The sequence below is a fragment of the Schistocerca nitens genome, chromosome 2, assembly GCF_023898315.1.
Source record: "Schistocerca nitens isolate TAMUIC-IGC-003100 chromosome 2, iqSchNite1.1, whole genome shotgun sequence".
NCBI classification, from domain to species: Eukaryota; Metazoa; Arthropoda; class Insecta; order Orthoptera; family Acrididae; genus Schistocerca; species Schistocerca nitens.
The window spans coordinates 904,762,366-904,776,599 of record NC_064615.1 but is presented as its reverse complement, the minus strand read 5'-3'; the positions used below and the strand labels follow the sequence as shown (position 1 = coordinate 904,776,599).

At 38.9% G+C, this 14,234-nt stretch overlaps 1 protein-coding gene across 1 annotated transcript in view; it reads left to right on the top strand.

Moving 5' to 3' along the window:
• Positions 1-5,686: 5,686 nt before the first annotated feature.
• Positions 5,687-14,234, top strand: part of LOC126237218 (growth hormone-regulated TBC protein 1-A) — a 55,577-nt gene continuing 47,029 nt past the window's right edge. Inside the window, exons 1-5 of the mRNA XM_049947104.1 lie at positions 5,687-5,845; positions 6,010-6,211; positions 6,792-7,025; positions 12,715-12,875; positions 13,024-13,132. Coding sequence (XP_049803061.1) covers positions 5,826-5,845; positions 6,010-6,211; positions 6,792-7,025; positions 12,715-12,875; positions 13,024-13,132 — 726 coding nt within the window. The 5' untranslated portion in view covers positions 5,687-5,825. The remainder of the gene's footprint in view (positions 5,846-6,009; positions 6,212-6,791; positions 7,026-12,714; positions 12,876-13,023; positions 13,133-14,234) is intronic.

The window sequence follows — 14,234 nt, the reverse complement described above, 5'->3', positions numbered from 1 at the left end:
CGCATTCTTGGATCTTTAGAGTATAAAAGAGGTCTGAGAGCTGCAACCAATCACTCTCCTGTGGTAGGTGAAAGTTTCGACATTTATTCTCCCAAAGTACTAGACATCCCTCAGCTTTTAGGGAGGAAGACTAGATCAGCTGACAAACACTTTGGTTTGTGATTATTATGGAAGAAATTGGACAATCTTGTTACTGACATTGGTAACATAAATTGCACCGAAATTGGCATGCTCCTTAGCAAGAAGAAATTAACTGCACTTACACGCATTACAGAGCTGTTTTGCGATAGTATTATTGTAGGTAAAATCTATGATCAAGTGGATTGTCTGGAGCAATCAGAGAAAGATTTAACTCAATGTTCAAGAAAAAGATGTGTGGCTCATATAACTATTATCTACATATTAAATTCTCCAAGTTCGTCACTGCAAATCTAGGTGTCAAGGCGATGCTACCTTTTATGCAACATGGGAACAATAGTGTGACAGCAAGATATTTATTCAAAAAAATTGGCAAGGAAACACAGAAAACGATTTTGAGGAAATATAAACATTCTTTGCCTATATCATACAAAGTGGAATCATCTGATGTTAAAATGGATTTTCTAATGGAGGAGTTGCCTGGAATATTACCTTTTGGATTTGGACATAATACAAGATTTTGCCGGAATTTTTAATAACTTGGAGATACGTGACAACCTAATATAAAACAACGATTCTAGATGGAAGGAAACTGTCAGGGAAGGAGAAATGAGATTGTGAACAACGATAAAACAGTTGGAGCAGACTGTTTAACATGGGTGACCTCCAACTATAGAGATATGTAATAAATCTGTACATCAGATCATAAACCCAAGTGTGAACAAAGTTCTTGCTAACCACCTTATAGTTCTTACATAGTGTCCAGACATGTGACTATGAGTAACTTTTACATCCTCATTGGCTAAAGTTTGTGGTATTACCAGCCTGGAGGTTACAATGTACAGCTACAAAAGGATCATGTGTTGAACCATGTACAAGATTGTTTAAGTGTTTCAGCTCTAACAAATAATGTGCTCTGGTGTACTCTGTGCCAGTAACATCCATATGCTGTTGACTAACGAATATCTTACAGAACAGCTGTTGTGTTGTGTTTAATAAAGGTCTGCTGTTTGTATACTAGGGTAATAGCAATATCCGAAAAATGACTGGTGTAGAAATAAACCTCACACTTTTAAGACTGAGAAACGCTTATAAATTCTGTTCAGTGTACGTAAAGTTTTACTCCGACAAAGACAGTACAAGTATCATAAAGAAGTCCTGTGCTATAGCAGGAGCAACATATTTCTCACAATCCAGGACATTGTCCTCCGAAATACCGTTGGATACAGATAGTTCTGTACTGTATTGCTCCCCACAAATAATATTACTCCACAAGTCTTAAGAAAAGGGAATCAATGTATCGAACTGACTTAAACCATTCCCCATTAAAGAACTTACTCTCTAAGTGCAGTTAATGTGTTTTGTGTACGAGAAAGAGAACAGGAAATTGCAGAGGTTGATTCTACGAAACGAGATCTGGAGTATATGGCAGAAACAACCGCCACAAAGGTAAAAAGAAGAAGCCATTGCTGATGTACAGGCAAGACTTACATATTACATTAAGTATGGAAAAGTCTTGATACAAGTGGAAGATATAAGAGATCAACATTTACCGTAAGTAGCAGTGATAAGTGGTCTTACATTGGAGTACTGGCCGAAAATTTCAGAATCGACAATATTTACTGCATTAAAGGACACACAAAACATCTGTTTAAAAAACTCCATTTCCGTGTATGTCCTCTTAAAAAGCATGAGCACACTGTTTCTAAATGTTGTCAACTGGATGTTGTGTACCTAGCAACAGAACAACCATTTGTAGAGTTTAAAACTAATGGTGTAACAACATTTAATGATAATTCGTTTGCAAGAATTATAGAGTTCTATGCAGAAATTGCACAATAATGTGGAACTGATGATTAGTCAACATACCGAAGGTAATTGAAATGTTTTAACAACATTTTATGCAGCAAGTAAGAGGGAAAATTAAACTTCCCAAAGCTATCGGCTAACAGAATTGCAAGAACGAGTAGAACTAATTGTTTAAGTTATAAAGGAGATAGTTTACAAGAAAAAATTAGATGTATTTTAATATTCAAGAACATGCCTTCTTTGTACTTGTCAAATTACTGGCTGGATAAAGCAATATAAGATCCAGATGTAGTCTTAAAATATTAGTTAAAAATTAAGCTGGATGTTATTAAAACCACACCAAACAAAAATAAATAAAAGATTTGTTTTCTGTGTGTAAATCTACATGGAAAAATTAATAAAAATTTTTGTAGAAGAATATCTGTTTTCGTATTCTCTTCCCAGTTAAACATCCTAAAAGAGTCTGTTATTTAAAATGACCTATGTGTATGTGTCTTTTGACATGTGTGTGTGTGGGGGGGGGGGGGGCGTAGGGGAGAGGTTCACCTTGAAAAATAGTTGAAACTAGGTAGCTGAAATCGTAGTGATCCTCGTTTCTTACCTATACGAACCTGTACGACTTGTACTCTGCAGTATGGTTTACTATGGAGAGACTCTATACACTGTGGGCATATAAGTCAGCAGGTCTCAGCTCGGTTGTGACGTTATAGTTAAGCTTTTGCTCATCTCACAAACTTGGGCTGGTGTGCTCTGGTCGCCATTTTTCAAAAATGGCTCTGAGCACTATGGGACTCAACATCTTAGGTCATAAGTCCCCTAGAACTTAGAACTACTTAAACCTAACTAACCTAAGGACATCACACACACCCATGCCCGAGGCAGGATTCGAACCTGCGACCGTAGCAGTCCCGCGGTTCCGGACTGCAGCGCCAGAACCGCTAGACCACCGCGGCCGGCGTCGCCATTTTTAATTTTACACTTAATACAACAGCGCTAGCTGTCACAGGTGTGAACACTAGCACAATTGGGACTGCTTTTTGAATGTCATGTCAAAATATGAATTTTCCACAACTGTATACATAGGGCAATTGACCTTTGTCAGATGGAAAAGGGAGATGGCTGTGGAATTCCCAGGACTCATCAATGATGTTATCTGTGAGATACTTTGTGCCAGAATTCTCCTTGTCTACCTATTAACAGATTCAGGAAATTACACAGAAAAGATAATTTACTTCAAGTAAACGTGTACTAGACATTTCATTAATGGCTAATACTTTAGAGAAATTTGAAGTTGATGTGAAGACAGAGCTTCGTGTTATCATTGTTATTTGTTTCACAAATTTCAGTATAGTTACTGCACAACTAAGGTTCCGGGCTATAAGCCTATTTTCTTGAAAATGGGCGTTTACTTGATAATGAGCTTATAACATGAAACCTAGGTTGTCCCGTAACCATAATAAAATTTGTGAAAGAAGGCAAAGAAAGTGTTTGTTTAATTTACAATGTTTCACCAAGAATCCACATTTGATTCAATTAGAAAGACTTCTTGCTATACCATAAAAATCTGTGTGTAAAGCTAATCAATCAGGTTTCTTGCAAGAACTGCGTGCAAGCCGCCTTTTATCATTTCAAGTAAAGTTTGTAGCACAAGGTTGAAGCACAAGCGAGATTTATGTCTATCTTCAGGAACCTCACGGTAAATTAGGGCCAAAGTTTAAAACAGAAAAGTTTGGTTGCAAATATCTTGTAACCGACGTAGCAAAATTTGTAAAACTGTGAGAGAATAGTTTTCAATACTGCATCCGATACGTCTTATTACCAGCTGAAGAAAATAACTAATTGCTTTCGTTGGATTCTTTGGACATAACAACACCTCTGTCTTCAGGAGAACGAACTGCAAGTTCCCGAATAACTAATGATTTGAGACATTTTTTGCATGGTTTAAGTGCTTAAAATCCACGTTTTTGCACTTTGGACTTCGCTTTACGTGACGCTACGTTCTCTTGTCATGGCTTTTTCTGCTTATTCGCTGATTCCGCGCTAGGCAGAAAAAGGCTGTACAAACCGCTGTTATAAACCGTTCTTCGTGCGGCAAAAACGAGTCATTTTAAAATATTTTAAAGAATACTTGCGGTGCGCCTTAGCAACTAAAATTTTGACAGTGCATTTCTTTTGGGGTATTCTTCCCAAATGAAAATTTTCAGGATAGGTTTCGACATGTCGCATTGGACCATTCCCATGTAAGTCTTCCATCTGCCTTATTTAATACTGATTTTATGATCGCCCGGTTTCATATCACTTCTTACTGTTGGCTCTAAATACTCACACAATGTGACATGCTCAAGATGTTCACTATCAAGGGCGTACCCAGGATCTGAACTGTGGGGCGGGGGGGGGGGGGGGGGGCAGGTCATACTAGTCTCAGGAAACAAGGACTCGAGACAACATACAGCACTTCTTATTAAATAAAACAGTAAACCAGTGAAATAGAGCTTTTAATAAACATTTTAAATACAAGAATGCACTTGTACAATCCGAGAAAACATGCAGCATTTCTTATTAAATAAAACAGTAAACTAGTGAAAAACTGCGAATATTTTCTGGGGGGGGGGGGGGGGCAGCTGCCCCCCCCCCCCCCCCCCCCCCGCTGCCCCTGTTCACCACTAATCTTCTTATCGAATTTCAGGTTCCATTGGGTCCTTTCTCTTTGCTGTAGAGTCTGTACCTCCTGATCTAGCAGTTAGTGTTCCTACCTCTAGCTTCTGGGATGCATGGTTCAATTCCCAGCCAAGTTAGTGAATTTCCCCACTAGGGGAAATTCAAGCTGTTTTCAATTTACATTACTTTCTCAATTATGTGGACACCCACGATGTGTTCAAGCCCTTCATCTTTTAACTCTCCTTCAGCCATTTCAGTGGGTACACAGCATTCAATTACAGTTATATTTTGCACATTTGTTTTCAGGGTTGCCATAAGTTTCCCCAAGTAAAATTCCCTGATATTTCCCCGATTTCCAGACAAGATTTGAGATATTTCCCTGACAAATTTAGAGATCTCAAGGGTAAGTTAAGACATAAGTTGGCAGTCTATCTCTGCAGCTGTGGTACAAGAAACAGTAGTGCAAAGAAGGAAATATCTGAAAAATCTTACAAGTAGATGACGTTTCTTGAGGCTGAACAACCAAGTAACATCGAACTTGAGCTGAGTCGGTGTATGATAATCCCTGACGGTTGCAGAGGGCTGGGTCTCTACGGCAACGCGCCTGTCGCCGCTCTGCAGACGGTTACTAGCCGTCTCGGCCATGGTGCAGATAAGGGTAGTGTGGCCTACTGCATCTAGCGTAACTCTTGGAAGGATCTGCCCAAAATGAAACATCTGAGTTGTTGATCCTTCAGATTTGTGCCAATAATCTTATGAAATATATCAGTGGAATTTACAGAACAATTTTAGTGTAAAAATCTAAGAATGTCCTCGAGTCCGCTATCTTTGTTGCAGCTGTAACTTAATCAAGATAAATTAGCCATTTCTCACTTCGAGTAAATTAGCTGTACAATGCTGTATTGACTATCTGATAGAAAAGAACACTTTATTCATAATAAAACTGAAATCAACATCAAACATTCCTCATAACGATGTATAGACTTTGTGCGCTTAGCACGTTTGCACTACTTTGTGTGATTGTCTACTATCGTTATGTCAGTTATCGATTCCAAGCAATCGATACACAGATGTAAATACACTGAACAGCAGGTAGCAAGTATTTCGTAACTGGTGTACTCATTTCAAAATATCAAGTTTAACCTCGTTAATTATGATAAGTAACGGAAGAAACCAGAAGAGAATTCGCTGACAATGCTTCTGAACTGCTACTTCCTGTAATGGCAAACTCTCATTTTAGGTAAACTTACGCATGACATAAATTATTTCATGTTTGGTTCATAATAAGAGTCTCGAAACTGGTTTACAAAACGTCCTGCCGCGTCAAGTAACCGGCAAAAATTGCCCGTAAAGTTATGTTGCGAATTTGTTACTTGTGGTCCTATGTATATATTTCTGTTTCAGTAAAATTGACGAGTACGGATTTGAGCGTCCTGATGACTTCGATTATGAAACTTATGAAGAATTTATGTCCCATTATCTTGTCGTCCTGGCAAGGAGGGCAAAGAAATGGGCAGACCTGGTAGGCGAAGGGAGGTCGTTGAAAAGGAATTTGACAGTTAAACGCTATGTGCGAAAAGGAATTCCAAGTGAATATAGAGGCAAGGTAAGACACAGAGTAGTCTCTGGATATCATCGTACGGTAATCAATACACTACCTAGTTTATATTATAGAGTCGGAAACATAATATACGGAGCTTTCTTGTTTCAAAGAAAAATCAAATGGAATCAGTGCTCTGTAAACGGTAGAGTTTGTTTGATATTTTAAAAGGCAACTCAAATGAGAGCAGGGCACAAACTTCCAGAGTATTGCAGAGTCTCGCACTAAACGTTACAAGCGTAGATCTTGCAGTATTAGTGATGAACTGCCTTCAGTAAACATTTTAGACTTTGATGTTCAGGCCTATAGTTTCTGCTGTGAGGATGTGCATAGTTTCAGATGGCTCTGAGCACTATGGGACTTAACTTCTATGGTCATCCGTCCGCATAGTTTCCAGGAATAGTCTTTTGACTGTGGTTAATGTTCCCAATTACTTTAACAAATACCTGCAAGATATACGTTTGTGAACCACTCAAAACATTCTACTGCCTTTTGTGTCACACTGAATGAATTCATGGTTAATATGTTAACATAACAATTTATGGGAAAATAGGCAGACTGGATATTTTGGATGTATTTGTTTCAGGTATGGCTAACTGTAAGTGGTGCAGAGAAAATGAAAGACGATTCAGGTCCCAACTATTATCTTCAGTTGCTTTCTGGTGATATAGATCAAGATATTGTTGACATTGTGAAGACCGATCTGCCCAGGACATACCCAGATAACATATTCTTCAATGCTGCTGCAGACCATCAGAGGCAGCTCTGTAATATATTAGTTGCCTATGCACATGACAACAAAGAAGTTGGATACTGTCAGGTAAATACCTTACTATTGTGATTTCTATAAGTATCACACAATGTAAAATAGTTTCTCGAGGCAGCAGTGTCTATTGAACTTAAGGGGGGACATTGATGAAAAACACACACTATTTCAAAAATGCACCAAATCTACAGTTTTGGAGATATGGCAATGAAATTTTGTACCACACTTTACATGAAAGTATCAAATTTACATATAAAATCCTTTGATTATTTATATTCAACTTTTTTTAAAATGAAATTTGAAGTTTTATTTTCAAAAAATAATATATGCTCCTTTTTCTCAGAAAGTATTAAAGAGATTTCAACAAAAATTTCTCTGTTTCATCTCTTTATATGTTGTAAGCTTCTCTCATGAGGTTTTTGGAATATGTCAAATAGGAGAATTTTCATAATTTATTAATTTAAATTCCAAGCACTTTGCCCATATCTCATCTTGCAATCAGAATTTCAAGATTTGCTCTTGATACAACGTTTGTTAGGTTTACAGAAAGATGTGTAATTTCGTAATTCTAGCATTCATAGCATCTGAGGAAAAGGTATATAAACTTTAAAAAACAAACTTTTCAGGAACTGCAATTAAAATTGAAACTTAACCTTTTTCCTTGTGTCACTTCTTCAGAAGGCACCATGTTTGTGTTCTGGGCAGTCTTTCCCTTCAAGGCTCCTCTTCTGGTTTCTTGTCTGTTTTCATTCCTTTACCAGGTCTTCTAGTGACATTTCAGCTGCAGAGACATGCTGTAAATCTATTTTTCTCAGGATGTCTCGAGTAAAATTACCTATCTTGAAGCCCATTCTTTCTGATACTTTCATCCTCCTGATGTTCCCATCATTAAATACAATAACTGCAAATGTATTTTTAGGGCATCGTTTCCATATGAGTGAATTTAGAGACTCGTTTGGATTTTGGGTTTTGCCATGAGCACACTATTTAAGAAGTGCAGGATCGGCCAGAACCCTGTAAGTGGGCTTGACAAGATCCAGGATACAATTTGGAAGCCTCTTCTTGTGAATGTAGGGGTTGTTATTCCTCTGAGCTTGTAGATATTCACACCAGCTAATGTGGCACAGATTATGAACAGGGTGTTCATATGTTGACAATGTGTGGAAATATGTAGCCCATACTGCACTTTTCATGTAATTTACACTGGATAGGTTCTGTCAGATTGCCTTGCCATAATATGCTTGAAGAGAGTCTGTCATCTTCTTTGAGAGTCTGTGTCCAATAATGCACTTTCCATCTTCCAACCTTTGGCCTTTCATGTCACTGACAAGTTTCCTCAATCGTCACTGACAAGTTTCATCAATCTTGAGCCCATTCTCTTCTGGATGTGACATATGCATTCAAGTTTTTCAATTGAAAGTTCTCCATAAGGTTTGCTCTCATTCACAGACTTGAATGCATTGGAGTCACCATCCCCAAGATATTTCACATATCTCCCACCATGTTCCTTGACAGATGTCTTAAAAATAATTTGCATACCAGCTCCTTCCATTCCACCACTAGAACCAGAAAATGTTTTGCTGCAGTTATGCTCTTTACATCTTCTTCATATTCTCCACTAAGTGCACAGTTATAGCAGAATTTGCTCGTAACTTGAACATCTAGTACCTTCCCTGTGTCAATACGTATTACACTTGGCACACCATATAAAGATGTATGCCCTCTTTTCACGAATGTAACATCGCATAACACAACAAGATCTGTTCTAACATGATCAGAATCGTTCTCATCTGACAGGTCATTGTCTGCAATAGCTTCTACTGTAGCTGCTATCATACTGTCCTCACACACTTCAGAAATTATGTTTTCCAGTACACAGTTTATTTGTGTAAATCTCAGACATGGCTCTGGCATATTCATTATTCCACACAATAAATTTCCCCTTTCTCTTCCAACTCCAGTGCACCTCAATCCATAGGTAAACCTCATATTAGCTTCATAGTACCAGTTTTTACATTTAGAAGTTTTGAATGTGCTATCAGCATCGCATTTTTTGCGCGCAATATGCAGATTGGCTGCCAAGCCTAATCCCTTACCATCATCTATAATCTGAAAGTTATCACTACCACACGTCTTACAAACACAAGAAAATTTCACTGCTGCATATCTGAAAAATCTTACAAGCAGATGACGTTTCCTGATATGGGCAAAAATCTTAAGTACTATCATCAGCATCTTTTGTAATGAACTGTTTTTAGATGGAGAAAGCAAGCCAAGTGGTATATTTGTTTCATTAAGATCACTGATGTTATCTTATTTCAATAAAACAAAACACATTTGGTGACATAAATATGCATTTCCTTGGCATCGCAAAACTTCCTTGGAGTCGCAAGACAAGTTTAAAATACCTTCACTGATTTCAGAAATAACCTCAGAAAAAAGTAGGCCTCTTGAAATAAGGCAGGGAAGAATTGTGTAAACCAACACTGTAGGCGACCGCCAATAACACGTTGGTTCTACTATATTCGTTATTTCACTTATTACCCTCTGTGTTATATCTATTATTTTACAGATACTGTGTGATTTTTCTTTTGAGAAATATATGAGTACATAATGTACAAACCACCATCAACTGATACAGTTTTCTTCTTCTTACCGTCCACACTCTTTAACATATAAACTACTTTTGAAGTGGTAAAATGTGCTAGAACAAATGAAAAGCCTATGAAACTCCGAATTGCACAACATACTTGCTGTGAGACAGTTGCAATTCCTGGAATCCATCATCCATGGTCTCTGGCCTGCAGAGAAGCACTGCAGCCCTGCTGCATTACGTCACAGACAAACAGACCTGGCTTGTGGGCATATTGGTGAGACTAGATCCAGCGGGCAGGGCCTGCACACTAGTGGGATCCAAAAGGCTTCAGATCGGCAGACCCAATCCATTACAGATACCTGCAGAAACAGCCTGTGGTTTTGGCCCATCGCAGGAATCCACTCATATGGCCAGCTATTCAGGAGCCACAGACAACATTGATGAAATGAGACCGTGGTGATCAATCCATACAACAGATGACTTATTCAAATGCTCTGGGAATAGTAATGAGGGTAGGTACCAACCCACAGTAAAGATGATTGCTGAGCCACAAGCAGGCACATAGTAAAGACAATTATCCTCCCACAACTGAATTTTCAGCCATAGCTTTTGTCAGAAAACGAGCACACATACATTCACACAGTCACTCAGATACAACTCGTGCACACTTGGCCACTGGCCAAGGCCTCTGTGTGTACAGTCTCTGAGAACCAGATCCAAACAAACCACTCTTCATGCCTCTCGTCGGCAGCTGCAAGGCTAACGACAAGAAGTGGTGGCAACACTGGCTGCAAGCTGAGGGGAGTGGTAGGAAGAGGAGAAGCAGTAGTAAAGAGGGAGTAGGGAAGGCGGTGCACGTACTCAGCTGCATCCAGACAGCGACAATGCATGAAACCTCAGTAAACAAACTATTTTATTTACTGAGACAAAAATGAGATTTTTTCCAGTGTTTTTTCAAATTTCCTTTATGTGTTTGAAATTCCCTGATTTTCCCTGGTTTTGAAGTCTATGGTTATTGTCTTTTCTGAGAGAGGTTTCCACTACGATAAACTCCTCTCGAAGCTTTGAGAGAGTAAGAGCCCTACGCCATTCCTGTGCACTGCATCTTCACCTGTCTGCCCTACATATATCAGCACTCCACCATTTTATGTTCAAACTTCCGTGGATTCTGGCCATCTTATTTCACTTAGTCCCAATATCTAGTATGGATTTTCTTTTCGTTCCAAAGGACATATATTTAAAATCCATCTTGTTATTTTTCCTTTCAGTTTCAGTGATTTGAATTTTTTGGTAGTGCACGTTATGAGCCCACAGCATCAGTGTGTTCTGCTGGGGCTGTCTTCTCATGGCCGGGTTTTATTTCAGTGCTTTGTCACACTGCTTGTCTTCACGTCAGTCACAGATCATCATCCACCCTCCACAGTAAGGCCTAAGTGCATCACTGCTGTCCTTGATACCAAGGGTCATTTGCTGCCCATATTACTAGACTGTGCCTATTGTCACAAATTATAAAGGAAAAGGAAAAGATAGGATATAAGACAGGGCACTGTGAGAGGCAGTTTGTATCCTCTGTGGGGGACCTGCCCGGCTTGGGTGATCCTGCCGGCAATTACAGAGTCACTCAAATGGTCTAGCCCTCCACTTCATTGGAACACACAGACTGCCATGTCAACATAGACAATGTTTCGTTAAGGTGGTGTCTCCTGAGGGTGAGTACCTGATCTCCTACCTTCCAGATTTCACAGAAGTTCTCCTGCATACCTTGCGGGACTAGCACCCCTTTGAAGAAAGCATACAGCAGAGACAAGGCTTGGACACAGCTTAGGTGATGTTTCCAGAATCATTAGATTGATAGTGTTGTACTCTGGGATCACATTGTGGATGGTTTTCATTGTGTTCAGAACATACCTAAGATTTTTGAATGTATTAGGGCTTCGATGAGGAAACATGCTGGAGCTTCCCATCACTCAAATGATGGCCAGGTGGAACACCTGTCCCTCTTCAAACACATATCTGCAGTTGGATCCTCAAGGGACATCTTTTTATAAGATGTTCATCTATGCAGTCATAATACATTGGTTTCTGTACCTGTGTTCATTAGGATTATTTGCTTGTTTTATTGACCCCTACTTGTCCCTGTCTAATAGTCAAACCACCAGTATATCAAGAGAATGTTTTATTCAGTAGTTCTGAGATTTTTGCTGTTTTGAAAATGTTTGGAAAAATATGTTTGTAATGAGAGGTTGAAAATCTTTGAGAATTATATTACTATGTGTTGCGCATATGCTTTTAATATGAAAGCTGATTTATTACTTCTTTCTCTGTCCCTACATACTACACTTTCCCACGAAAATTTAGTTTGATCACATTGCGGTAAAAATTTGCATCACTGCTTGTGAAGTTTTATTGATCTATTGTGTTTTCTTGTTAACTGGTAAATATCACATTGGACTGGCATAAGTACAGGAGATGTGTGTTGCTACAGCATACTTTCAAAAACTATATGCTAGTGAACTTAAGCAATATATTCCTACAATTGTTTCGACCTTTTTATACAGTGGTTCTGCAAGGTTAATACTTCAGTAAGGTAGCTCATCTCCATGGAAACTTGTTTGTTTGCCTTATTGGCACCATGGACTCCGTACTTATATTTGACTGTATGGTAAATTCATTGAAAACAGCCTTCAGGGCAGTGATGTCACTTGAAACATGTTCATTGCTGAGAGATGGCCATAGGATGTTGCTATCTTGTTCAAATTTCTAGATTTTCCATAGCTGATATAAAAAAAAGATTTGTGCAAAGCTCTTCAGATTAATGCTTTTGATAAACGATAATTTTTTTATATAGCTGTGTCAAAATAGGTTTTGTTTTGTCTTTTGATGTTGTAATGTTATACATAAAGATAACTGTGATCTAAAACCATTATGTGACAGGACTACAAAGATGTGAAAAGCCTCAGGAAAGATTGAGATAGTAAAATGAAGACTGTTCATGATGATATCTAGCTTTGAGTTACCACATATCAAGTCATTGAAATGTTTCCTCTTGTTTCATGCTGCACAACAAAAACCTAAAGATAAGAGATGGTCTGATTTTTCAGTATAATTGTGTTGCTTGTTTTACATTACAGTTGCTTTTCCTTCCAGGGTCTGAATTATATTGCAGGTTTACTTTTGCTTGTCACCAAGGATGAGGAAACAACTTTCTGGTTATTGAAAGTACTTGTTGAGAAAACACTGCCGAAATATTACACGAGGACTATGGAGGGTGTGATAACTGACATAGCAGTACTGGAAGAACTTGTAAGGTATCATCAGAAATTAAAATTAAATTCTGGTCTGAATTCTGAAATTCTTAAAAAATACTCATTATTAGTTGCAATATCATGTGTACGGAAATTAAATTTGCCCTCTAAATTTGATGTTTCATTTTCTGGTGGCTGGTTTTGTTCCTAGGCTAAAAATACCAGATGTACACAAACATGTCCAGGATGTCGGCTTACCATGGGCTGTGATAACAACAAAATGGTTTATCTGTCTCTTTGCAGAAGTTCTGCCAATAGAAGTAAGTGCTTTACTGTTACAAAATTCTCTGTAGAATTTTTTCTTGCAGATGAATAGCAACTTTACACTGATAAGACAAAAGTCATGGGATACTTCCTAATATAGTTTTTGGGCCTCCTTTTGCCCGGTGTAGTGCAACAACTTGACGTAGCATGGACTCGCTGGTAGTCCCCTTCCTCTATAGCTGTCCATTGTTGTGGAAGTGTTGCCGATGCAGGAAGCTGTGCACTGATCGACCTCTCGATTGTGACTTATAAATGTTCAATGGGATTCATGTCGGGCGATCTGGGTTACCAGGTCATTCACTCGGAATTGTTCACAATGTTCTTCAAACCAGTCGCAAATAATTTTAGCCCAATGACACGACATCGTTTATATGGGGACATGAAGTACATGAGAGGCTGCAAATGGTATCCAAGTAGCCAAACATAACCATTTCCAGTCAGCAGTTAGTTCAGTTGGCCCAAGGGCCCAGTCCATTCCCTGTAAACACAGTCCACACCTTTATGGACCCACCAACAGCTTTTACAGTGCCTGGTTGACAACTTGGGTCCATGGCTTTGTGGGGTCCATCTACACTTGCATCCTACTATCAGCTCTTATCAACTGAAATCTGTACTCTTCTGACCAGGTCACAGGTTTTTCAGTCACCTTGGGTCCAACCAATATGGTCTCGAGCCCAGGAGAGGCACCACAAGCAATGGTCGTGCTGTTCACACAGGCACTCACGTCAGTTGTCTGCCGCCATAGCCCATTAACGCCAAATTTCACCATGTTGTGCTAACGGGTACTTTCATCATACGTCCCAAATTGATTTTTGTGTTTATTTCACCCAGTGTTGCTTGTCTGTTAACACTGACATCTCTGTGCAAAAACTGCTGCTCTCGGTCTTTAAGTGAAGGCCATCGGCCATTATGTTGCCCATGGTGAGAGGTAATGCCTGAAATTTGGTATTCTCAGCACACTGTTTATCTTGGAATATGAATTCTGTAACAATTTCCAAAATGAAATGCCCTATGCGTCTAGCTCCTACTAGCATTCTGCGTTCAAAGTCTTTTACTTCCCATCATGTGGCCATATTCACATCGGTAACCATTTCACAT